Below are 27,081 nucleotides of genomic sequence, written 5' to 3' on the forward strand. Positions count from 1 at the left end.
ACAGAGATCAGAAGAGACTGCTGGAAGCTTCTAGGGATGGGCGTGGCAGACTTGCCAGGTCTGAGGATACTCAAAGGGTCTTATCAACTCTATCTTTTAAAATCTGAGCTCTGTGTCCCTAGCCAGTAGATACATTCCTGACACGTTTAAAAGGTAACTTGGCATTAGCTGAGGGTGGATTAAACAAGGAAAGAGCAGAAGGGGTCCCTTGTAATTTTTCAGCAGGGAGAGATAGATTTAACAGATACTCAGGCGGAGGAAGAGACACTTTAACAGTGAAAGAAGAGGAAATGAATCAGGGAGTAAATATTGAGTTCCGTTTTGAATATGTGCTCATTAGTCATCCAAGGGAAGATGCCCAGGAGGGAGACAGAGCTGTATGCTTGCAGCGCCAGAAGTCTGAGGATATGGGTCCAGGAATCATCTGGGAACAGATGGCATCTGAAGCCCCGAGAGCCGGAGGGAGACCAGGCCAAGGGGCGAGTGGGCAGGTTGCCCTCAGGAAGAGGTAGCGTGGAGAATGCCCACTGGGTGTCAAATGCATTTCATGTCTTTAGATCGGGGCTTATGGAATACTAACAGATGTTTTCAAAGGTCTAGGGAACCTCTTAAATGTTAAAACTTTAAGTGTAGTTTCTTGTTGGGACAAAAACTATAGGTTTTACCAGATTCTCAAAGGAGTTTGGAACTCCCCCAAATATAATACAATTAATATAAATAATATCCTGTGATACTTAGAATTTAAACTGAATTAGGGATTGGTTTGGGCTTTAGATTGTGCTTTACATAGTTACTTTGGTTTTATTGGTTTTATTTGAGCACTATTGGAAAGAGCTCAGCTTTCACCATTGCCTGTGGAATGGGTAAAAGATAGTGGTGGCAGACAGGGTTCATGTGCTCAGGTTCATGATTTTGCTAGAAACATTTTTATTTCTGCTTATTCAACTCCAATCCTCAAAAAAAAGTTCTTCATATTATTTTTTAATTTTTGAAACCTTTTACTTATTTATACAGGGTCTCACTACGCAGCTCAGACCCCTGGGGATCCTCCTGCCTTAGCCTCGCAGCCTCCCCAGCGTTGGGTGTGCGCCACCACACCCAGTTTTGGTATCTGGCATGCTGCACCTGGGTTTCTGGAGCCAGAACAGCAGGTGGTGCCAGGGATTGAACCCGGGTCCTTACTTTTAGACCGCCAAGCTATCTCCCCAGCCCCAATTATTCATATTAAATGTATGTCTAATCATATAACAAAAGCAGTGAATTGAAGTAATTGTCTATGTGGTTAACAGTGACTACTACGTTCGTGGTTCTATATGAGATACCTATTCTAGGAAATCCTAAACTTCACTGTCTCTCTGGCACTCTCTCAGCACCACCATGATGTCTTACTATTTCTGCTTTTGTTCATACTTGAAATTGGATGTCAGTCTCTTAATCCATCATTATAGCAAATAGTCAATCTTATTACATCATAACCTTGTGCACTTCTCCAAAAAAAGTTTTATTGTAATGGAATATGAATACAATATGAAAATTACCAACTCTTCGTACATCAAAGAGCACTATCAAATGAAAGATAACCCCTGGAATGGGAGAAGATATCTAATAAAGGCCCAGTTTCTTGAATATACAAAGAACTCTTACAACTGAACAAGAAAAAAAGAGATAAATAAATATGGGCTATGGATCTAGTTCAGTGACACAGTGCCTGTCTGGCAAGCATGAGGTCCTGAGTTCAATTCCCCGTACCCACAAAAGACTCCCAAGATGTATCATGTACATGTACAAACTCCCTATGATGAACAGGATCATTGAGTATATCTAAAATGTACCGAGAAAATCTTTTTTATAAAATTATTTTTTCAAAAAGGATAAATGATCGAGTATAAAAATAAACAAAGGACTTAAATGGACATTTCTTCAAGAACTATACATAAGTAAGTAATAAGTACATGGAAAGATGCTCAGCACCATTAGTTGTACAAATAAACACATCAGTACCACAATTAGATACTGCTTGTCCCCATAAAATAGCTAGATAATTTTTTGAAACAGAAAATGATAAGTGTTGGCAAGGAATTAGAGAAGTTAGCACCTTCGCACATGACTGGTGAGAACGTAACATGCTATGCTTGCTATGAAAAGCAGTCCGGCAGTTGTGGGGGGCAGTGGAACCACGGCTGAGCCAGAGGTGAGCCACATAAACAAGTCGTTGGGACAACAGCAAAACCAGCCCGTCCAGTGTCTGGCTCTGGTGTTCCTCCTTGTAACCACCACACAGACAGCTGTGAGAATGTCTCGTTCTCAGTGTTCTCAGCAAAAGACTGAGACCTCCTGTTCTGACTCCATTTTGTGCCGACCCCTCCCCCTTTTTACTGTGTGTAAGTGAAGACGCAGTCCATGTTGGGCTGTCACTGTGTCTCCCTCAGAGAGAGCAGGTTCCACCCAGACCCAGCTTCCCTTTTGGTATACATCTAGCTTTTCTTAATCCCCCATTGCCCCCTTTCAGGGCCCCAATAGCTGCACAGATTGTAGCAGGCAGTTTCTCAAAACTTTAACAATAAATTTGCCACATGATCCAGAAATTCTACTTGTAGTGGTATTCCCAAGACAATTAAAAATATACATTTACAAGAGTAACTTGTGCATAAATATGCAAAAAAGCATTAGTTACAACTGCCAAAAAGGGCAAGCAAGCAAAGTGTCTGTTAACTAAATAATGGGCAAACACAAGGAAACATATATCAGGGAACAGCATTGAGTCATAAAAAATAATGCAGTATCAATATGTGTTATGACATTGACAAACTTTGGATGCATCATGCTAAGTAAAAGAAGCCAAGCAACAGAGGACTCATGTTGTAGGATTCCATTTCCATGGAGTTTTCCGAGTAGACAAACTCATAGAAAGAGAAAGTAGACTGATAGGTGCTGGCAGCGAAAAACAAAAACTAGTAGGCATGGAATAACTTTCTGGAGTGATGAGAAGGTTCTGGAATCAGAGAGTGGTGATGGTTATGCAGCATTGCAAAGGTTCTAAAAACCCCACAATTATGTACCTCAGAGTGGTTAAAGTGGTGAATTTTAATGTTATATCAATTTTACCTCAGCCTCAATAAAAAAATGCAAAACAAAATCGCCAATTGATTTAGCTTTACCCCGGAGATGACAATCACAGAATCCACAAGCCTTTTCACAGTTCCCCTCATTTTTGACGAAGTCTCATAGGTTCATATGAGATTAGAATTTTTCCTCATTTTGATCTCTATAATATGCATTCTAAGCCAGTTAAAAACTTGGACACAAGGAAAATCTCACTTAGGAAAGAAGAGAAGTAGCAGAGGAAATGGTGGCATGCATTAGTTTGGGGAATGTATTTCTAAAATTTTGGAGAAATAAAATTGCAAGGCATGGCATTACAGGCGCTACACATTTGCAGGACTATTTTAGCTCTAAAACCCTGCAAGTGGTAATAAGAGAACAGGGTGAAAATATGGAATCCGCACTGCCCACTTCTTTTCGCTCTCTCCACTTCTTCCAGAAATGAAGCCAAGTTTCACTTCTTGCGGCACTCGGGGATTCCTTAAGCATTTCACTCTTCTTTGGACTAAAATCATTTAATTTCGTGTCTAGGGTTCTGCACCCAGTGAATTTCTGTTGTGTACAACGTTCCTGCCTGACTCCTAGGAAGATAGCTTGGATCCTCGTTTGGTAGTAAGAGAATCTAGTCTCTTTCTGTCATACAACAGGGCGATTGGAAGAATCTTGCTGGTAAAGAGGAGGGACTCAACTGTGGCAAAAAATGAAGAAAGAAATTTTTTTTTCAGAATGATTTTCTTTGGCTTCATGGATGCCCATGTTCCCTGTTACTTGTGTTTCTTTTTGCGATGCTGGGAACAGAACTCAGAGCTTTTCCTGCTAGGCAAGCGCTGCACTGTCAAGCGTGCCAACCCTTGAGTGGCTCAGCTCCTGAACGCCTCTCTGCCTGTGGTCACACTGCAGAAATCTGATCAGGGACAGGCAGGACCAGACACATAATTTGTGCAAAATGAGCATGCACACTCCTTGTTCAACAGCAAAGAATTTTGAAGAGGTGACAGCAAAGCATAAGCACGGCAGCTACGGCACACCCAGCACCCATGTTCTGAGGGATAGCTTGATGGCCAGTCTCCCAGCGACACCATCTTTTTTCTGGGGCTGAGGGCCAGAGAGCTGACCTTCCAGAACCTCAGTCCTCACCCTGCAGCATGAGGCTCATCTCCCCCACCTCTTGCCTAGCTGCTAGAATTTTCTAAGTCTCAAGCTCGATGCCATTGTTTAGTACGTTTTCTATTTTTTTACAGAGAAGGAGGTGCCATACACTCCATGGGGGACGAATGGCAGGAAAGGCATTTGGAGAGCTGCATGTGGGACCTTCGGAGCTTCAGAAAGGGGGCTGAGCGGGGCTGGTGGGCGCCTGCTCTGGGCTGACACCGTCTGCTTCGCACAGTGTTTTTATTAGCTCGTCTCCTCAGTACATCAGTGGCAAGGGTGATGAAACCGGTGGCAGATTTAACTGCCAGGCAGCTGGGTCACTGTCCCGTGGGTCTTGTTGTCATGCTGCGGTCTTAAAGTGACCATGGCTGCTTGGGCTGCTGCCTTCCAACAGGCTCCAGGAGAGACCACTGAATAGTTAATCAGTGGAAAAGGAAGACAGAGGCTGTTGCTTGCAGAAAACACAGAGAAGCAGCTTTGAAAACTCCCAAGGTGGCTGAATATCAAGAACACGGCTCCTGCTGTGGGCAGCTGTGTGTGCAAGGGGCAGCCTGGGGGCTTAAAATCAAATCTCCAGCACGGGCTGGTGCCTTGCCCCATGGGCTTTGGCAGTGGAGGCAGAAAACCTAAACACTACAAAACGAAGAACCCTCCATCCTGGCAGAGGAGGGCTGCCATGTGCCATCGGCTTTTGTGTTGCTAGCTGCAGACCTAAGGGGTAAGAGTAGAGGGAGCAGAGGAGGGAAGGCAAGATGACTTTGTTGACAGGCAGGATCTGCAGGTCCCTTACCTGAAACCGTCTCATGTCTCTCGGGTTTCCTGCTGTTTTCAAACAATTCTGATTGCACTTGAGGAAAAATTTTAAAAAGAATCTGAAAAGAGAAAGCAATGTGTTACAATTTTCGGTAAACATTTTGTAAGGGAGACCATATCTGCATTCGATTAGATTTGATGTGAAAAGCGATTGTATTTCAGGTCTGGGGAATTTCAACCAGCCCTGCTGGGGAAGGAACATAACTGACCCCCTGCAATTTGCAAATCTGAGTGTTTTCGGTCACAAGCGCAGAGCGCCCTACTCTATCACAGGGAGCTGGGGGACGGACTGTCAAGCAGCTCCCAAGCTGGCTCTGGTTTGTGCACGGGCCTGGAGTCTGTAAGGTACTCTCTCTGCAAACACAGGCTCCAAGCACAGCAGTGGCCCCTACTGTACAGAAAGCCTTCCTCTGGGGTGAAGAGTGGCAGGATGTGGACCGGCTCCGGCTCCCGGGGCTCCTTGGTGTGAGCGTGGCTCCCTGCTGGCCACACACACCCTGCCTCACACCCTAAGGGAGCCTGACAGCTTGACAAACAAAACTGGAAGAGGGTATCCTACCATCCAACGACCAGATCAGCCAGTCAGGTACATAGCGGGTGTTTATGATTAATAGCTAGTGGGAATCTCTTTTCAGACCCTCTACAAATTATCCAGAAAATTACAAAGGCCCTGAATCACAGTCGGAGCTCATCATTTACAAGACATATATTTTAAAGTCCATATTCCCCTAAACAGTCTGTTTAATTTTAAAACCGGGTATCTTGAATCATAGGACATCAATCAAGAAAAAAAATGGCAAAAGTAGCCTTTGCAGCAATTCACCTAGCTCCAGTTTGAAATTTTGTTTCAAAATGGAGTAAGTTTTTCATTTATTTTGCTTGCAGAGTCCTTTCCCTTAAAAAGAAAAAAAAAAAAAAAATCCAGCTTTTGCAGTGTTAAAGTCCCAGGTGAGCTAGGCCTATTTCCCTTTCTGTTACTATGACAACGAAATTTTACCGCAGTCCCTAAGTCCCTTCAGAACTCTCACATCCATGCCTTGAATTAGAACTTTAAAGGAAAAGATATACATTTTCCCCGGGATTTACCAACAAAATAAGTAGAAATCAACAATGCTTCTGAAAATTCTATTTTAAAGCAGCAGTTGGTGAAAGCCTCTCATCACGAGCTTCTGTTTATTTTTATTTTCTAACAAGCACACAAAAGAATTAAAGAGAGCTCCAGTTAACTGCATGTGTTGCCGGAGAAAAAAATGCAGATGAGAAGATAAACAGTAAATGATAGAGGACAGAGAAGGGGAATTGGCTCTTCGGATTCTGTTCTGCACCCCGGACTCTTTACTCTCTATTTGCTAAAAAAAAAAAAAAAAAAAAAAAAAAAAATGTGTGGCAACATGTGTCTGCCCCAGTGGCGATGTATGAATGAGACTGGGTGTGAATTTGGAAGTAACAGTTAAAGATTTTCCCACTATATTCTAACATCTGCTTTTCGCCTCTCTCTTGTGATACATTGTGAGGTGGGTGGCAGGTCAGGCAATGCTTCCTGTGCTATAAAGGTGTTGGGGTCTCCCCTACAGATGCCCCCTGAAGGCCAAGGAGGAGGATGCAGCCAGAGTAGCATTGCTTTCTGCAGTATGTAAATCCGCAACCTGCTGCAGCTTCTCAAAGGACAGCGAAATGCCTGCCTGCAGTGAGTAGGGTGGATAGAAGGGAACAGCTTTGATTTCAGTAAAGATAGAGCCCATTTCCACATTTTCATCCTGGGAAGGGAAACACTCCTATACCTGTACACTCACATCAGAGTCAGCTCCAGCTGCCTCCAAGGCTCCGAGGTGCTATGCATAGAGAGCGCTTGCTCCTCTTTCAGACAATAGCCCCCACTTCCCACCGTATCCGCCCTCCCACACCCCCAGCAGCAGTTTACACTTTTTCCCTGCCACAACCAAGTGGAGTGCTGGGTTTCATTTCTTCTTCATTGATTTTTGGAAAGTTTGCAACAACTGGAATCCTTATAACGCACACTGTGTGTGCCTGCTGCCCCTGACCTCCCCCATCTCCTTTAGCAGAAGTATCTGGTGAAAACATTAGTGTTCACGAAGGCATTATTGTGTGAATGGTGTGGTAGGTGGAAAAGTGCAAAAGAGATAAATGTTTACATAAAATTGAATTGATTTAGGGAGATGTGGAGCCTGGTGAAAGGCTTGACTCATTTTAAATTAGGACCCTTAATAGTTATTTGGATGGAAAACCCTGCTTGTGACTCCCTTGTCTTGGGCTGGGTTTGCAATCTACATGGGCCCCTGAACATTGAGCATGTAGCATTTGGTTGACAAAGGGAACCAGGATCTCTTAGGTTCCATAATCACATGGAAGTGCTATACATGGTCATCACCAAAAATTACACACTGCATTTTTAAATATGTGGATCTAAAAATTAATAGAAATTCAGATTCTTTGCTTGCTGATCCCTCTGATTTCCTCTCTGTCTTTTCCACTGATACCTTTCATGTTCTCTCCCAACCTCACCAAGCATGATCCAGGATCTCGTACAAAACTCTCTCCTACCCCTACCACCTATCAGACACAGGGTAACTGGAAAGGAACAAATTCTCTCCAAATCCCTTGGGTCTAGATCACTCCAAAGCCAGAGCTGCCTGGAAAATGTCAGCTTTCTCCACTCAGAAATGGAAAACCAAAATGAATTACGAGATTCAGACCAAATGTGTGGATTCTTGCCGGGATGGGAGCTTGCTCCATTTTCTCCAAACAACGGTGACAACATAAATACTACGGCCACTCAGTGTACTGCAGTTTGCAAGACTTTTCTGATTGCAGTCCTGAAGAGGGAGCCTAACAGTGGTGGGTTTGTCCTTCTTGTATGCATAATAGGAATGGAGAGGTAAGGTCAAAATGTGAACTCCAGCCCTCAGATTTCAGTGGGGCCCCTAGGTCACCGGGGCAGTATCATATACCAAAAGGCATTCCTTTGCAGCACAAATACTTATGAGGCCGTGCTGGGCTTGACTTGCTACCCACTGACGATGCAGCTAAGTTACTGTGCTTCTCTAGGCCTCAGTGTCTTCAACTGCGAAAACAAAGGCTTAACGGAATTATCTCTAGGCTTCCTTCAGCATCAGTATTCCTCGATTGCAAAGAAAAATGGCCAGCAGAGGTACTTTGGGAAAAGAATGCACTGACAAAAGCCCCAGCACTCACAGGACTCCAGGTGGGTCTGTGGGCAGCAAAGACAATGTCTGAGACCCAAGTCCAAACTCACTGAGATGAGAGACAAATAAAGGGGAGAGGCTGACTGGCGGAAAGTGGGGTATCCGGGTAACGCCTCAGCCGGAGTTGGTGACATCTGGGGTTGGTAGGCAGGTGACTGGGTGAGCCAGACCACTGCAGTGGGACTCCCTTTTGTGCTCCTGAGGCAATGGAAGGTGCTTGTAGAAGATCAGGGTCATAGCCAGGTCTGTGCCTGCTCACCACTCTTCATGGTCAGCAGCTAAGGGACTTGGCTGTCACAGAGGGGAAGGAAATCCACCTTATGTGCAGGGTGTGTGTTCCATGTCCTCAGGGGATGCCTGAAATCCCACATAGCACCTTGCCCTACGTAGACCATGTCTTCTCCTATACACAAACACCTGTGATAAAGCTTAATGCATAAATTAGGCCTAGTAAGAGATTAGCAACAATAATGGTGAATAACATTGAAAAAGTACAACAATATGCTGTAATAATAGTCATTTACAATGTGAATTATTTTCTGGAGTTGTTCCCTTTCATATTTTCCAATTGCAGTTGACTATGGGTAACGAAGTCCTCAATAAATGAAGTGAGGGATAAGGGGACACGTCCCCTGCTTTGGGCAGGCAAGTCCATTTTCCCTCTTATGGCAACTCTGTCAGTGGCACACTGCCCCACAGTTGGGCAAAATCAAAGCCTTAAGAATTCAGGAATCTGGCCAGCAGTTGGCTAGCTTGGGAGTGGGGGATGCAACGCTTGGAGCCTGGATTCTCCTGAGAACCAGCTCTTCATGTTCTTCTGTTTCCTACACGAGTGGCACTGGGACAATGGTGGCGCAGCTCTTTTTATTTTTATTTATTTATTTTGTATTTTAGGGAAGGGTCTACAGGGTGTTCAGGGACTCACTACTAGATCAGACTTGTAGGGATCCTCCTGTTTACAGTCTCCCAAGAGCTGGGATTACAGGTGTGAACCACCACGCCTGGTCTCACTTGTTATCTCAGTGCACCCCGGGGGTGGGTCCAGCATGGCAGGCCTGGGGATCAAACCTCCGTCCCCTGCGCCAGCTTGCAGGTGCTTTAATCTTCTGAGCTATTTGCCCGGTGGAGGCATGGCTCTTACACCCACTGAATGGGCAAGCCTTATGGTGTGTCCCTTACATCTCAAGGAAGCCACCAATGCTTTTCCCAAAAAGTGACCTAAAAGGGGGTGAGGGAGAGAAGAGGAAAAAGTCAATCAGGGGAAAAAAGAAAAAAAAAAAAAAAAACGAAATGATTCTGGCTTCTTGAAGAGCAAGAGAAAAGAAAGAAGAAAACATTGCGTCAAAGATAGTACATTGGGCTGCATGCTCGACGCTGAAAACTTCCACTGAGTTCATTTGCTCACGGCCTGGATCAATATACACTAAGTGAGTTCTGATGCCACAAAGATTCATGATGGCAGAAAAGCTCTGGGGCTCTGGAGCACACAACCAACAGATGCTTCTGCAGAGTCTGGAGGCGAGGCTGGAGCCCCTCAGCCCAGGGGCTCGGTAGAATTGCAGCGGACAGCCGAGGCCCCAAGAACTCTCCCTCTGTTTTCCCAATCTCTAAAGCAGAAGGAAACTCTTATGTGACTTAGACATGCCCTGTGCCCATCTCAAATAAAAACTAAGCTCAAATTAAAGGCGCAATTTGGTGCAAATTAAAGGCTCAGTAGTAAGGGTAGGAAGACCTCCAAAACCGCAGGAAGGGCAGCTACTTAGCATTCTTGTCAGAGTTTGTAATTATAACCAGTGGCCTCACTATCGTAAAGCCCAGCACAATATTTCAAATTATTTAACTTGCTTCAGATTTGAAATCCAAGATCTAATCCCTTCTTAAAAATTTTAATATGAGAAAAAAATCTCCAGGCAAGCACTGGAAGGTACCAAGTTTTTTTCAAGAGAAAAATTACACAAGAATGCAGATTAGAAAGACAGGTGAACCTGGCATTAAAAGTAAGTGTATCACACAACCTTACTCTTTGTAAAATAATGTGCAAAATACCTTTCACTTTGAAACTTAGTTCTTTATTTTCTTTTTTTTTTTTTTTTCTAAGTCTAATTTTTTCCTACTCTGAAAACAACTTCTTCCATGACAGAGTCACATTTTATACACCACGGGGACAAGAACATCACTCTCCAAGAGCTCAGGGCAGAGGTGCTGGGTCTGTCCTCTTCATCCACCGCAGCGGTCACATCAGCAAATCTCTAAAGGCTGAGTCCAATATCCAGTTGATGTAGCCTCACAGACTGTGTAGGTTCTTAAAAGTCTCTGTCCATTGATTTTTGAGGAAGACACCTTTTAGCTGGATTAGCTGTTAAATCTTCTTTTTAAGAGTCCAATAAATTAAAACCCAATTGACTTTCATTGCTTGTGCATGTTTCTAAAAAGAGAGTTCTTTCCCGTCAAGCGCTCTCACCCATTGGAACTACCAAGTGAGGGACATTGGAGTACAGGTAACATTTGGAAGGCTGGCGTACTTGCCTCCCTTCTCCCAGGATCTCAGTAAATCCCCATTCTTTGATGAATTGGGCCACCCCAGCTCTGACACCCAAGTGACAAGCTCCCCTAGACACACACATACCCTGGCCAATTTTCTCCCCCTGAGAACGGCCCATGAGGCAGCTCACATTGCTTTGTGTGCCAAGACAGCCTGGTGATTGGCTGCCTCTTGTTACCAGTGCAAACACAACCACAGAGCTCCTCCTTCAAGCTAGGTCTTCACTGTAGTATCCCCTTTACATTTTCCAACAACAGAAAGAACATTCTTTGTCACTCCAAGATCTTGTCCTAGAACCCAAACCCGGGAAGCATCAAATCCAGGCAAGGACAGTGGTGACCTTGAGCTTGCATGGTAGAAGCAACCTGGGGGACCTACTGATGACTGAGGCTAGAAACGAGCCTCACAGTGCAAGGACCTGGTGAAGACACTAGCTCGAGTCAACCAGAAGGAAGAGATGCTGGAAGACCGAGTGCCCGGTGGCTCTGGCGACCCTCAACTTAGCAATGAACACAGCAAAGAAGCGCCTGAGATGTTGGTATCTGAGATCTGCTTGGTGCATTAGCAGTGACTGGTACAAAAGCTCAAGCTCCACGGATAGAGGGGTGACTGAAAAGTTCCGAGAGCCTGGTTGCTTTAGGCTGAAGTCAAATACCAACAAGGACTTGAGCACGGTCCAGTCCTCAGAACATGGGGGCCCCGGAGCCCATCCCCTAAGCATACTGGAGAATAACTGAACTCATTTTTGTAAGCCAATGTTCTATCCACTCCATTTATTTAAACAATCCCTGAAATTATAACTCTAAATGCATGGAGAGAGAGGTAGAGAACTTTTAATTTGTTTTTATTTTTTTATTTTTTGGCGGAACCAGCGTTTGAACTCAGGCCCTTGCGCTTGCCAGGGAAGCACTTATTCCACTGAGCCATCTCCTCGGCCCCTGAACTTCTAATCTTTTAATTTCTCTAAGAAAGTTTCACACTACCATTAAAACTGGGTTATTCCGGTGAAAGGCCAAGTTGTTGTTTTTTTTTTTTTTTAAGTTTTAAACACAACTTTTTTTCCATAATTTTATTGAGAAACAAATAGCAATGAGATAGTTTCAAATCAAATTGGTAGAACAGTACCAATAATTAACACATTGCATACTCTCTTCCTAGTGGTCATTTGCTGTACAAGATGCAGACATGATATCCTATTTACAAACACCACTAGAACAAATCCCTCTATTCATTAAGAGAATGTAACTATATATCTATCCTAATCATTTTGAATACACAGATACAAAATGGACATTCATCTGTATCCCCTTTTTTGTTTAGTTCCATCATTTGAATATTATAGGTGTATAAACTCAGCAAAATATTCTAAAAGACTGACCTTATCAGACCCAAAAGCTACAACTCTTGTTGCATAGGTCTTGCTTTATCTTAGCCTTAACCAACCAGCAGAAAAATATAAAAACAAAGTATAAGAAGAAGTAAAGCCATGGTGTTATGTTGGGCTGTAGGGGACTCAGGTCAACAATTTCTGACATTGCCAGCCAAGCAGAAGACCCAATACTGTTATGGACTACTGGACTCTTTAAGCACAACTTTTTTTGCTTCTGACTACATTTGACCCTAGTATCTCACAACTAAAGCCAAGCTATGATGACAATTGTAATCATAGCCTGTATTCCTCAGGCTCATGATACATGTATGCATAATTTAATGTAAACCTCCCAAACCTGGAGGTTGGTGCCTTAACATCCCCATTTCATAGAGGAGGTAAGCAAGCCCTTGGAGTTGGATTACTTGCCCAAGGTAAGTGAGCGCAGGCCCTAGGAGAGCTGAGGTTTGTCTGACTCTTAGCAACATGTCACTGGCAGGAACTTGACTATGCTTCTCTTGAGAGAAAAGGTGGACTATGCTGTCAATTGTCTATCTGTTTCAGGGGACAGATGCCATGTGTGTCCCCGTACAGATCCAGTCATTTTCTTCTGCTTCCCTGGAAATGAGCGTAGAGCCTTCGTGCTGCAGAAGTGAGTGAGCAAGCGAGCAAGCCCGAGGGGGGCTGCAAGAGCAACTAGAAAGTGGGTGGCTTCTTGTGAGTGTCCAGATGAAAACCAGCAGGTCTATCAGATGTTCAGAGGGCAGGATTTCTCAAGAACCCACGTGGGCCAAAGACAGCAGAGCCCACAAAGCCACCGAGGAAGAAGGCTCAAGGCCATTCGTCCATCAGCACCACATGGAGAAAAGAGCCAGAAATCAAACATGTAACATAAGAATTTGAATTAAATCTTGGAAAATTTTTTTTAGAATCAAGTCACCAAAGCCGAATTTTGAAAGTGTTTCTCAAGGGAGAGAGAAGGATCTCCTGTGGTGGAAATTTTTAAATAAACCAGAAAGCTAATTCCTTTAGCAGCAGAGAATTTCAGTCTTCCATGTGCCGGCTAGACAGGATATCACTACCTAGACATTTCCATAAGACTTCAAGGATTCTGCAATAATTATTATAATTTTCCATATTTTATTGGTGCATATTGTTTATGCAGATTAATGAGTTTCACTTTGCCAGGCTTGCCTATGTATATGACATCCCTTAAACATCCCTCCTCACTACCTTATCCCATTCCCATCCCGAGTTTCACATGCTTGGGGAGGGGGGTCTCAATGTGTATGATGTATTTTAATCATATCAATGGCCCCTATTGCCCACTCTTACACCCCCCTTCCTTCCTCTTGACTAATAATAATCTTCCTTCTACTTCCTTGTCATATTTCCTAGAGTCCACATATCAGGGAGAACATTTGATACCTGTTTATTGGGGTCTGGCTTCTTTTGGTCAACATGATGATCTTAATATGTATAATTTAAAAAATCAGGGACTTCTCCAGGCCAGTAGAGAGGAGCAGCTACCTGCATGAAGCATTTGGGAAGCTGCCTGGCCCTGTGCAGCATCTTTGCTCTCTGCGCAACACACTTATGCCTCCTTTCTCTGTTTTACACTTTTCTCTTCCACTCCATTTTTAAACAACCCGCTTTCCAAAACAGCTGCCAAAATGCAAAGCTGGTCTTCCCGGCACTGTTTATCTCTCCAGTATTAGCGTGCACTCCACTTGAAAAACTTCCTGCAATTGTTAGGGAGAGATATCAAAAGAGAGAAAAAAAAATGTAATTAACCCATTCCACTAGTACAAGGGGAAACGATAATAAAAAAGTGGTGAATGCAAGTCCTCGGCACTGTTTGCAGTAAACTCTGGCCAGCAAAAGAAATCCAGAGCTCCGCACATACCATTCCAGCTCCCAGCTGGCAAGAGGCCCCGCTGAATCACTTTCCATCCGAATGTTCACACCAGTGACAAGCTCCTGGAAGTGGCATTCCAATCTGGCAATAGATCCTTCGTCCCTGCACACGCCGCCGCCTCCGGAGCAGAATCTGTTGTATTCATTTAGGCGCCAGGAGGGAGCGACTTCCCCACGGTGTAAATCTGACTCCCTATCGATAGACTTCACTTCAAAGCCGCTTCCTGATCTCTTTGGAAGGAAGCTTCTATAGCCCAGTGGCGAGCGACTGACCCAGCCGCTGAGCCAGCGAGGCAGAGGGCCCTTGGGTCCCCAACGGGAGCGCGCGCGCCCTCTGAGAACCTGGGGGTCGGGGCCGGGAGGTAGCTGTATTCAGGCATATCTTCCGTCCTCTGCATTCCATTACTTGGCACCCTGAGGCTCACAGGGGAAAAAAGATCGCGAAAGAGAAGTGCTTGTTTTTGTGCCTGGATGTAAACCTGACACCATTAATAAAAATAATAATTGAACTCTTTGGGCTTACACCGGCAGAGAACCCAAGCTGAGAGCATGTTTCTAGGGCTGATTCTTCCCCAAAATGTTTGTGGGGGGAGCATAGCAAGGGGCACAATTCTATCTTTTCCCCCTTGTCTTGTTCTCTTCTTTGCCCTATCCCTCCTTTCTCATCCAGAAAAGGGGAAAGGACTAAGCAAGACTGAGTCACAGTACAGACTTATTTCAGAAAAAAAATCTTTCAGCAAGACTTCAGAATGAAAATGCAAATCTATTTCCCTTCCCACTGCCACACTCCTTGGGTGAAGGAGAGAAATGAAGTTATTCATCAGCCATCAGCTTAATGGGTCCTCACCGCCCAGTTTCCTAGGGCCCTGCCCTTCCCTCCCCGCCCTCCCCTCCCAGCAAAGCTCATCTATGCTAGGCTGAGCAGTGAGCACCAATTACACCGAGAGCCCTTTGCTGCTGCCTGGTCCACTGGTTTTACTGTTTTGCCAGATGGTTGAGGCCAATGTGTAAAACTCTCTACCCTACCATTAATTCATAACTCGGTAATAACTTTCCCACGACTCCGGGAAATTGAAATGAAGTGCAAATGTGAATATTTGGAAAGGGAATCAAGGTTGGACAACTATTTTACACCTGCCAGAAGAGTTACCCATGAGATAAAAAAGGAGAGGGAGGGAGAGAGGGATGGGGAGAGAGAGAGAGAGAGAGAGAAAGAGAGAGAGAGAGAGAGAGAGAGACTTCTTGTTCCCCCATGCTAGAATTTTACTTTCCCAGAACAAAAACCAGATAACTAAATTGCAATATTGAAGAAAGTCAGAATGAAGTTCAGAGTTTGGGCTTCTCCTAGCACCGCTTTCTCTCCGTGTGCTGTGGGTCATACCTAGTGTGCCTAGGAGTTCACTCCCTAATGACCTTGAGCTTAGGATCTATGTAATATTATATGCTTACGACAGATTCTGAGATTAGCAGATACGAGTGCACTCTCTTCCTAAGACAGGACACCATCCAATGTTTGTTAGCATCATTAAACTAAAACTGACTTTTCACCTGCTCCCATACCATATGCAGCTGCAAATTTTTAAATTAAACTATGAAGCCATGCATAAATTTACATATATTACAGACTAGCCTCTCCATTTAACATGCAAATGTACTCCAATGTTTCAGAACACCTTCTGTCGCTAATTAATTTGCTGAATTATAATTAGACTAATCCTGCATAATTAATAAGCACAGATTTTTTTTTAATTTGTAAGCAGCTTGAGGAGATCATTCACTTCCTTCTATAAACTGCTAAGTAAGTGTTAAAAAAAATCTGGAAAGAACATGTGTGAAAAGGTATGTTTGATGTTGCATACAGACTCAAACTAGCGTGGAAGATACAGAAGTCGGTATTGATAAAGGTTCATATTTGAAGCCAACATTAAAACAATCAAAAAATCACATCCCGAGGATGGGGACTAATTCTCCCTTTGTCCCCTTGTATATAGGGTTTTATTCTTTGCCTTCAATTCGTCGGATCTTCCAAGATCACAGAGGCAGGAAAGGATTAAAGTAACCGTATGTTGTATTAGGAGAGACAATGATATTAACACTCCACTGTATATCAAAACACCCTGTGCATGCTGGGTGCTTATAAGCCCCTTTGATGGTATTTGGAATCATTTTCATTTTGGCTGCCAAAAACACCCGAGATCCATCTAGTGGAAACAATTAAGTTCCATTAGTACTGTATCCATTCTGTAATGATTACAATGAAGGATCCCTCTTTAATGCTGGAGAGTAGGGTCTCCAAGAAAAAAAAATGCATCTGCGCACTTGAAAATGCGAAAGTGTCGCATTCTAGAACCATGCAGGAAGCTTAATTTTGACCTGAAAAATAAACAGGGGTCAGCAGAGCTGGAAGGATGAGCAGATGACTTGTTAGAAAATTTGATGCAGCCTGAGAATGCGGCGGAGCAGCATAAGCTGGACCAAGAGTCATGTAAGTTGAAAAAGACCACAGAGAGACAGAGTTGGAAATACACGTGCTGGAAAAAAGCTAGGAAAGCTTCAAAGAGAGACAAAGCATAATTCTAGAGAAAACACAGAACTCTGGCCCTTCCAGTAATAGCGGTGACCAAAAGATTCTTCGGCCAAAATGACAGAGTCCCTTGAAGAGTGCCTGGCTTTTTCCACTACTATTTAATTTTTTATAGTGAAGCTATTAATTAAATTTCCTTCTGAAGAATAAGAAACCATTTTTCCCAGCTTGATTACCATACCAAATTCACCTTCCCACTTCCGGGCAGCCAAGAGCTGTGTGTCTGTTGTTGCTGTTGTTTGCGATGTTATGGTGTCTAACAAAGCTGGCAGGTGAACTAGCTGGGCACCTGAGAAAAAGGTGAAAAGGTACATGCCAGACCTCGGCCACTGGCCAGGACAGACAGACAGGCCAGGCAGCCATGGCAGGCATTGCTGTCTCCCTAAGGAGCCATTTACCTACAGCCTTTTCTCCTGTGGAGGAGAACCCAGGACACCTAGCTCTTAGGACTGCTGCAACCCCAAGTGCAAAAACTAATTCAGAAGCAGTTGGAAAGGACTGCAATTAATCATTTTTCTGGGCTAAGGGACATTATTACATGGATGGTTTGGAAACAGAAGACCTTTGGACAGTGTTTCTATGCGAAGTACAGCCTTTGCTGTCCGTGCCCACCTGAAGAAATCCAATGATTAGGGAATTTTTTTTTTATAGTCTAACAAAAAAGGACCTCTCAGCCAAGTGTGGTGACACACAACTATAATCCCGGCATTCTGGACACCAAGGCAGGAGGATCAAAAGTTCAAATCTAACCCAAGCAACTTAACAAATTAGCAAGACCCTACTGAAATAAATATGAAAAAATGGGCTGGGAATACAGCTCAGTGTGATGGCCCTGGGTTCAAGTGACAGTATTACAAAAAATTAGAACTGTGTACCTTAGTGATTTCCCAGAAGCAAGGATAATAGCTGGGGTGACAGTACTGACAAGAAGCAAAAATTATATTCCTTGGAAAGAAAATGAGGATAGCTATGAAAATCTTTAATAAACTTTCTCTTTTCAAGAAAGATCATTTATGGGGGCATACTGGTTATCTCAGTTGTTTAAGCACCTGCTCATACAAACGCAGTCAGGCACAGGATACCATGGTTCAATCCCCAGCTCCACCTGCCTCACCAGAGCCATCCTTAAGGCAGCCTGAGCCAGCCAAAAAAAAAAATCCTTCTCAAGAAAGATCATTTAAATATATTACACTCACTCCTTGTTCAGATTTCTCCTATCCCACTTTGAATGCTAGAGACAGAAATCTAATTTCTCTGTAGTTGGGACCATGCAATGGAGACCTATATCTATATCTATATCTATGTCTATATCTATCTATCTATCTATCTATATCTATAAGCATATCTATATGCTTCATAGTAGAACTCGGGGTGCCCTGAAGGGCCCCCACTTCCTCCTGGAAGTGGTGTCCTGAGCACTTCCTGACCTTCCAGGCCCCGAGTATTGGGTTGAAAGGAGCCCGGCACTTGGGCCGATCTAGTCCTATCTATCAACAGACAAGCAATTTTGTTTTGCTTCTTTTTTTTTCCATCTTTTCTAGCCAGGTTCACATTTCATACTTGCAGTAAAGAGCCAAAAAGAAGCAAGCGTGACCGTGTGGAGCTAGTTTTTTAGTCACCCCTGATAATAGGGAGAAAGAGACACTGTGTGACATTTCAATGCTCGGGCACAGAGCAGTTAGTGAGAAACACTGCTTTGGCTAATAAGTTTTTCCCTGATGTACACATTCTGGGAAACTTCCCTCATTTCTTTCAGGGGACAAGATTTTTTCCTCTGCAAACACATTTTAGTTCACTCCTATGATTCATGCTCTGTCCCTTCTCTCCTTCCTTCTGTCTCTCCCAAGTTCTGAAATTCAGGATGATGTGTTGGGTTTTGTAAGTGCTCCCTAAAATTCAGTAGGGGTGCTCAGTGGGGGAAAGGAGGGAGCCGAAGAAGAGGCACCAAGGCGAGAATTACAGGCGATCTCGATTTTGTCTGACAAACACAAGGCAGCTTGCGTCCACCTTTGTCATAGAGACCCATATCCCCAGTTAGCGTAACCTCTGCTCCGAAAGAGAAAACACAGAAGAACGTGCACCCTGACAGGTAGCAGGTGGTGCACACGGAATTATCATTGACTATTAACACCAGGTCGGGTATCCTATTAGCCACATTCAGACTGCATTTGCCAATGCCACATTAAAAAAAAATCGAATCAGGTATCTCTACATTCTATGACACCCTCTGCATAGCAGTTTCTCTTCTATAACTCGTAGTAAAGTTAGCTGGCTTTCATTAGAATTTTTAAACGTTTTTTTTTTCCTTAAAGAAGAACTAAACCTAGATGATAGAAGAGAAACTGGGACAAAAATCAGGTCAAAAATTTGATACAAAAGACATTCAGATAAGGCTAATAATATTCCAGAGTGTTGTCAGTTCAGTAGATGATGATGACATTAGTTTAATCTCAAATCAGCGCCTCGGATTACATGAAAGCGCAGGAATCAGTCATTTACTTCCTTTTTTTTTTGGTTCAAACTTGATTGATTATAAAGCCTCTATTAATTCCATAAGAATTACCACATTTTTGGAGATTTCCAAATCTTTGTTCCAAAAATGAAAACTTTCTTTGAAATATCATAATAATAGAGTTCACACAGCCTCATCACCTATAATATCTTTTAACTTTTTACTAACGCTGGTTATCTTTAAGAGGCAGCAGTAACTCAAGCTTCACTTCTCCTTGAAGTGAGTCTCCACAGTCACTTCTCTTTCTCTTTAATAAATTGAGGCTCTAATGAAAATATCCCAGGACAGCACCAGGGCCTGGTGCAGACCTGAGCATCCCCCGGCAGGGCAGTAGTCTCTCGGGGCTTCTCCCTGGCCACCTTGTGTTCTAAGCTTCCTTCCCACATTCCGTTGTGTTGTTTCTGAGGTGTAGGCAAAGTCACCAGCACAAGGGGAAACTGAGCCATCTTATATCAAATATGGAGGCCAGGCATAAAATCTCCCACCCTGCGTAAGTTACAGAGACTTATCACCCCTTTTTCAAAGGAAAACTAAATACAAATGGGGAAAAATCATAACAAGCCCATAAGTCAATCTTGATTGGCTTCACACAAAAAGCTGAGTTTATATTAAGGTTTCAAAGTTCCCCAACTGAGCCCTGCGAGGTACATTTCCAAGCTGATGAGGGGAGCTTCTGTGTGTGTGTGTGTGTGTGTGTGTGTGTGTGTGTGTGCACGTGTGTGTGTGTGTGTGTGTGCATGTATGCGTACATTTTCTGAAACCTTTTTTCTTAAACAATATTCTGGAAGCTCAGACTATTTCTAAGATTGAAAGTTAACTTTAAGTACTTCCTCCTGCCCTTCTTTAAATGAAATGTATTCGTAAAGCCTGGGTGCATGTGACTGTCTCAGTGTAGCATGCTCACTTGAGACCGTGGTGTCAGGGTGAGTCAGGTAGGAAAACCTGGTTGAGAGAAGGTTGCCGGCTGTTACACAGCTCCACAGGCCCTAACCTTCAAAACAGTTCAACTACCTTTGCCAAAACAGATAAACAGATGTCATGATTGAGTCAACACACACACACACACACACACACACACGCACACACACACACACACACAAGCACACACACACACAAATGCATATTATAAAAACCAGTAACAATAAATATAAAGTTGCAACTAGTCCCCAGGGTTCAGTTGACAGTTCTAATGTTTTCTTATCCTCAAAATGTTTTGAATAAAACAAAGGAGCCATGTAAAGATTTTTGTTTGTTTGTTTGTTTGTTTTTATGTATTTGGTACAGGATCTCACTGCACAGCTCAGACTCATAGAGATTCTGCTGTTTTCAGCCTCCCCAGCACTGAGATTACAGGGGTGTGCCGTCACGCCCTGACTTGGAAGGCTGCTCAACGCATCTGGGGCGGGGCTGGCGCAGCACGTGGCGCTGGGGACAGACCTGCAGTCCTTGTGCTTGTGTAAGCAGGTGCTTAGTCCACTAAGCTATCTTACCAGACCTTCTAAAGGTTTTTAGAATCAGTCAGAGACATAAATAAATGAGCAAGTTTTAATTAACATCACTACGTTGGGTGGTCGTGGGGAAACTGAATGAGCAACACACCCAACATCCAATAATCTTCAAAACCCAGACTTTTAATTTTAGCCCCTTCAGCCTTCTTGGCTCTGGAGCTTTGAGCTGGGTCAAGGATTTGTCTCGATGCAGTAGATCATGGAATCTGACCATTGAAGAAAAAAAACTTACTTCCCCTGGGGAACCGGAGCTGACCTGGAAGTAAAACATCTTGGCCCTTCGCTCGGAGCCACAGAGCCTGCTCTCATTTCTCAGGGAGCAGCCGGATCGGTCTAGAAGCCTGGGAAAGAGAGGCCTCTGCTCCCTCGGGAAGACACACAAAGAGCTGGCTCTGCAGCGCTGGGAGAGGCCACTCCGTGGCCAGGGTCCTCTGCTGACTTGGACACCAGGGACCTGACATCAGGCTCTCCCTGAAAACCCCTCCCAGAAATGGCTCAGAGACACCTCTGGCCCAAGAGAACACAGAGAAAGTGATTTTGTCTCACGCCTGAGTCAGAATTTATTGGGTGCTCATCCGATGTGAATGGAAAGTCCAGTTCCTCCTGGAAGGAAACTGCTTTGATGAGACAACCTGAAACCGGGAGGCTTTTTCCCTCCTTTTAACCAGCCCTCAGCCCTCAACTTGACAAGATGTTCACAAGAACACTACCATGAACACACAGCGGCAGCTATTCCAAGTCAAAAGAAAAAAGGAAAGGAAGAAAAGGGAAAGGAAGAAAAGGGATGTGGAGGGGAGGGAAGAGGGAAGGAAGGAAAACAGAAAGATTTTACTACTTTAATCGCATACCTACCTCTGTTTTTAAAAAAATATTTCTAAATATTTAAAAAATGTTCTAAACCAATGATTGCAAACCTTTTAGAGATGAGAATCCAAATTACAACCCCAAACCTACTTCTGCATCGCAAAGTACAGCGCTGCAATTGAACCTGAATACCATACTGAGGCTTTAGGGCAGTCTTACTATAGTTTAGAAAAACAACTTATACATTAATCTCTTTTGCCTTAAAAGAAAAACAAATAATGCACCTGCTGTACGTTCACCACTACTGTTCTGAATGCGCCAAAAGGTGTTCACATCTTTTTGCCTTGTCAGCCCCATTCTGGGGGGCAGGGGGAAGCCACTTTGGAGTTTGATGTAATTCAGCTGAAAAGTCCAGTGAGGACCAACACATGGTCTTTTCCTATTTGCCTTCACCTTTAAGTTCATCCTTCAGTTAGGAATACATCCTAACTTGAGGAATATGTCCTAACTTGAGGCTATCAAAACGAAGTCTTTCTTTTTCTTTTTCTTTTTCTTTTTCTTTTTCTTTCTTTCTTTCTTTCTTTCTTTCTTTCTTTCTTTCTCCCTCTCTCTTTCTCTCTCTCTCTTTCTCTCTCAGTAAACAAAGCTAGGCAATTGACTTTAATCATACTATTAATTTTTTAAATGATAAACCGTGAGTAGGTTAATTTTGTTCTTAACTTTGCCACCTTCACCTGGGTGTAATGTTTATGCTGCTCCTAATGAGATGACTCATTGAAAAGGGAAGATAAATGTCATCGAGTTTTCATGTGATCTATAAAGTTAATCTCCCGTGCTTATGTTAATACCAATAATGTGATGTAGGAGGCAGTGTGACCCGAGGATGATGCTAGGAGGAAGGAGATCGGATTTAGCCTAGATTGCCGATGATATTTTCACCTCTCTCTCCCTTAGCTATTCTCGCCCCTCAGGCGCGTCCCCCCAGATGTCTTCCCTGTAAAATTGAGTAACACTGTTGAGAGCTGCGAGGAGAATCACTCAGGTGCTTTGGGAAACAACTGAAAACACCTTGAAGAACTTTCTGTGGAGGAGCAGGCATTGTTCATGTTCTTAGCGGAGATTCGACCTGCTGGTAAATAACCATGACACACTTAGCAAATCATCTTTCTCCGCAGTAAAAGCGATCCCCCCTCATGAGCTTAGGCAGGTGACCCCCTACCCAAGGAGTTCTGTTTATTTCTAGAGAATAAATTACGCAGAAGGAGAGTGGGATGTGCAGTAATTAAGTCGCTGAGTTAAGGAGGGATCAATGCTTACACTTTCAGGGTTAAACACTGATTAGATCAGGAAGGAATCTACCTTCCACTGTGAGCCGGGAAAATAGACCGAGAGTTTTGTGTTTGGTGTCTGAATCATAACTCAAAACACTGAATCAATTTAATATCAATAATTGCCAGATATATGCTAGATTAAATGAGCCAGTGCAGATAGCTTTGTTCATAAAGAAAACAGGCCCAAATGGCTTCATTAGCATGACTAATCTCAACGTTCTTCGGCTCTCTGCTCAAACGTCTAAGCCTGAATTTGACTCTTGTGATAATAGGGATTGGCACAAAATGTTTTAGTCCAGCCATCCCACACCTCTAACGCACAGGCTGTCAGCGCAGCTCAGCTCCACTTAAGAGTCCGTATCTACCGCAACTGGGCCGCCAGGGCTCCCAAATTCACCAGACTCATAGAAAATAAGGAGCCCACTCTACATGCAGGGCTGAAGATTTCCCAGCCCTGTTTTTAGGGCACTTTGGAAACACCTGCACGGGCCCTAGGGGGGCAATTAGAACCACATTTTCCCACCCTGGCCCTGCTCTCCCAGCTCCACAGCAGCCCACACCCTTCTCATTTTCCTGCTTATAGGGCCGAAGTGGGCTTGGTAGTATCTTCTCCTCAGCAGCTAAGTCTAGCTCCCTTTTTTAAGGGAATTCTGACATCTTTCCTCCCCTTGCAACTCTGGCCATTTTGAAGTTAACTCTTAGGTTGGATTTTTTTTTTTCCAGAGAGCCCTGTGAATTTCAGAATTTCTCTCCAGTTCTCATAACTGAGAGTGGGTTTTTCAGGGGTGCACAAGATGAGCTGAGGGTGGTCATCGGAGTGACCTGTGGGGCATGATCAGAGCCTGAGCTGCTTCACAGCACATGGGGCGGGTGCAGCAAAGTGCTGGCAGAGCTCTTAGAGCCTTACAAGGGCGCCCGAGACTTTCTCACCTGTCAGCTTCAGTCTCTGATTCCCAAGTACACTGCTGCCCCACAGCTCACTATGACATCAGCCCTGGTGAGCACACTTCATCAGCTGCCTTCTAAGTGTGTGCAGGTGTGTGTGGGTGTGTGTGTGTGCATGTGCACATGCAGCAGCTGCTAGAAACAAAGAACAGCTCCTCACAGGTTGGTTGCCGGCAGCCAAGCCTGGGGACAGTGTTTGAAGGTCTGGGAGAACCTTGGTCAAAGCAGCTACTCCTGGGCCACAACCAGCCAAGGGGCCCCCAAGTCCCCTCATAACTGAATCTGGGGGAAAGCAAAAGTTCTCAGCTTCTCATTTTCAGAACAGAAAAGAAGGCTCTTGGTTAAGCTTTCATAGCCCGTGGGGAGAAAGCATTTTAAGGGCCAAGTATGACTGTCCCTATACTTGGGTTTGGAAATTCCAGCGCTGGTTCTACATGATCCTGTAATGCAGCTGATACGTGTAAGTATCTGCCAGTTCCTTCTCCTATTTTTTTTTGTAGTATCTACTCACCTTTGTTCTCAGAGAGAGAGAGACAGACAGACAGACAGACACAGAGACAGAGAAAGAGGGAGAGGGAGTGAAAGAGGGACAGAGACACAGAAGGACAGCGGGAGACGGCAACAGATTTACTGTAACAGCTCTCGCACTCTCCCACCTCGTGTAACTTCAGACTTCAGCTCCGCAAACCAGGTGCTCTAAGGAGTTTCCCTGAACATATGGCCAAGGTTAAGAAGGGTTAAGAGAGCTGTCAGTCCTTCAACTGTGCAACAGGACCAGGGGATGAGGGTCCCGTGTCCCTAGGCACCAAGGACCACAGAGCACTACGTGAAGAAGACTTCTCCATCCTCCCCCTGGGGCAGCCTGGTTGAGGAGTCCAGGCTCCCAGATATTCTCTGGGCCTGAGTCAAGATGGGCTGATTCACCCATGCTGGGTGCCTTTGCAAAAGCAAGCTATTTTGGAAACATCATGTATGGCCCATGTCTCCTCCACCCTGAACTTTATATTCTTCCAAAGCCTGAGAAATAATAAACTGTTGCTTGAAGAGGCTGGTAATGAAGCCTCTAAAGGTACAGGGCTGAAAGACAGATGTCATGCCTATGTGAGCTGGGCATCAGTGTCACCCCCTCCACACTGACAAGGTGATCACACCCTGTCTCCTGCATCCCCCAGTGCCCTGTTCAGCAGTGTATATTTAGCCTGTGTGCCTGTGCCGGTGCTCTCTAGGATTCCCTCTCAGTCCTGTATGTGCTCCACTTTGTTCATGTTCAGGCATAAACACATAAATCAGAAAAAACAAGGGCCAGGAAGATAGCTCAGTAGCCTAAGTGCTTGCTTAGCCAGCGCAAAGTCCTGAGTTTGATCCCCAGTTCCGCCGAAAAAAAAATCAGAAAAATATGAGCTCTCTCCACATTTCCAGACTGTTTCCTGAGAGATTTCACCACTCCTCTCTCCCCTGAAGTCACTGATCATGTCTCAGCAGAGTTTGAGAAGTACATTAGGAAGCTCTTCATCAGCTTGGAAGCAATCAGTTCTCACCAAAGCATCTGGACGATCTGAGCCAAGGCTCTCCAGTGGACCAGTTCCTCTCAGAAAAGGAGTCTTAAGACCGCAACGGTCAGTCTGACGGAGCAACTTGGCCAGGTCATAGCAATCAGCTACTATCAATCCAATGCTGATCCAGATGTGGCTCTAATGGTCTTGCAGGCTTAGTGAAAGTCACCAGCCAGTCTGCCTTAAGGTGAGAAATGCCCTTGGTAAAATGGGTGGGCCGCATCTGGTCAGGTGAAGGCCTTATGAGCAAAACCTGAAGTTTCCTGGAGAAGAAGAACTTCTGACTCAAGACTGTCCATCCAGCAGATGCCAGACTTGCCCACCACCACAGTGAACCAGTTCCTTATCAGGGAAGTATATCAAATTTCTCATTGGCTCTGGTTTTTTTAAAAATCAATTAATTTCAAAAATTTTTGTTATAGGGTCTCACTATGCAGCTTAGACTTGCAATGATCCTCCTGTCTTAGCCTTCCTAGTGCTGGGACACAGGGGTGCACCACCATGCCCAGTTCCAGGGCTGGCACGGTGCATATGGAGGCCTGGGGCCAGCATGCCATGCAGTACCAGGGACTGAACTCTGGACCTTGCACTTGCCAGGCAGGTGCTTACGCCACCAAGCTATGTCCCCAGCCTTGGCTCCACTTTTATGGAGACCTCTGGCTGATACAAGAACCAACTAAAAATTTCTACTCTTCCATCTCAGTGGACACTTGAAGACAAAAAGGACCTAATGATGCCAAATATTGGATGCTGTCTGCCAAGGTGGACAACATCCATGGAGGATCCGCACAGGACCTTCCTTCCTCCTGGTGGGCTGGGGCAGAGAACAGCGTAGAGGAGCTAACTGTGCTCTTTGCCACTGAGGCCTCATAACTTTTATTCTTACATATCGGACTCCACTGGAGTTTATGTCCTAAACAGAACAAGTCTGCAGAATACACCGTCATTCTTCTATCCCAGCGAGCCTGGGTGGCAAGCTGTCTCTGCTCCCATACCCTCCTCCTTTTCTTCTTCCTCTGTCTTTTTTCTTTTTCTCCTCCATCTCCTCTCCTATTTCTCCTCCTCTTCTTCCTCCTCCTTTTCCTTCTCTTCTTCCTTCTCTGAGAAATCTGTTTTTCTAGAAAGGCTACACAACTCCAATAGAAAAACCTTGTCATGAATGGAGCCTGCCCATCACTGCCTCAAGAAAATCCCAGACCGGGGGGGGGGGGGGGGGGGGGATGGACACAAAGTGGCAATGCCTGTCTTACAAGAAGCAAGGCTTGTCTCCCCTCCTTTCCTCCACACACTTGTGGCCACACTTATACAATCTGTTAGAAATGGGTTTCCTCAAATGAACAGGATAGAAATTGGCTAGAATCTGGTAAACTGAAGCACAGTTATTCCAGATTCATGAAATATGTACTCCGCTTTCTTTGGCTGCTGGCATCTAAGCTTTCCATGCTCGGCTTCCTCATGAGATGATCCTCTCAGAGGCTGAGTCTTCATATCTTAAGTCTTCTCTGGGTTAGCAAGGAAAGGGGGCAAGCATGCGAACCTTCAGTGGCTCCCATCTGGCAAGACCCACCATGGGGATGTGTGGTGGGACGGGCCCACAGGATACTCCATTCTACCAGGAAGGCAACCAGGCCTGTCCAAACTGCAAAGAGACCAGCAAATAGTCCTTCCTTCTTATGATGCTCCTGCTACATGGAAGGCCCTTATGGTGCAGAATGTTCCTATGGA

General features: G+C 44.4%; 1 protein-coding gene across 1 annotated transcript in view; it reads right to left on the minus strand.

Annotated features, from left to right (window-relative positions):
• Positions 1 to 27,081, minus strand: part of Ebf2 (early B cell factor 2) — a 192,702-nt gene that overhangs the window by 51,833 nt on the left and 113,788 nt on the right. The window contains exon 7 of the mRNA XM_004630676.3: positions 5,045 to 5,126. Within this exon, the coding sequence (XP_004630733.1) occupies positions 5,045 to 5,126 (82 nt within the window). The remainder of the gene's footprint in view (positions 1 to 5,044; positions 5,127 to 27,081) is intronic.

This window comes from Octodon degus, unplaced genomic scaffold (genome assembly GCF_000260255.1).
Source record: "Octodon degus isolate 3935 unplaced genomic scaffold, OctDeg1.0 scaffold00036, whole genome shotgun sequence".
Taxonomy (NCBI): domain Eukaryota; kingdom Metazoa; phylum Chordata; class Mammalia; order Rodentia; family Octodontidae; genus Octodon; species Octodon degus.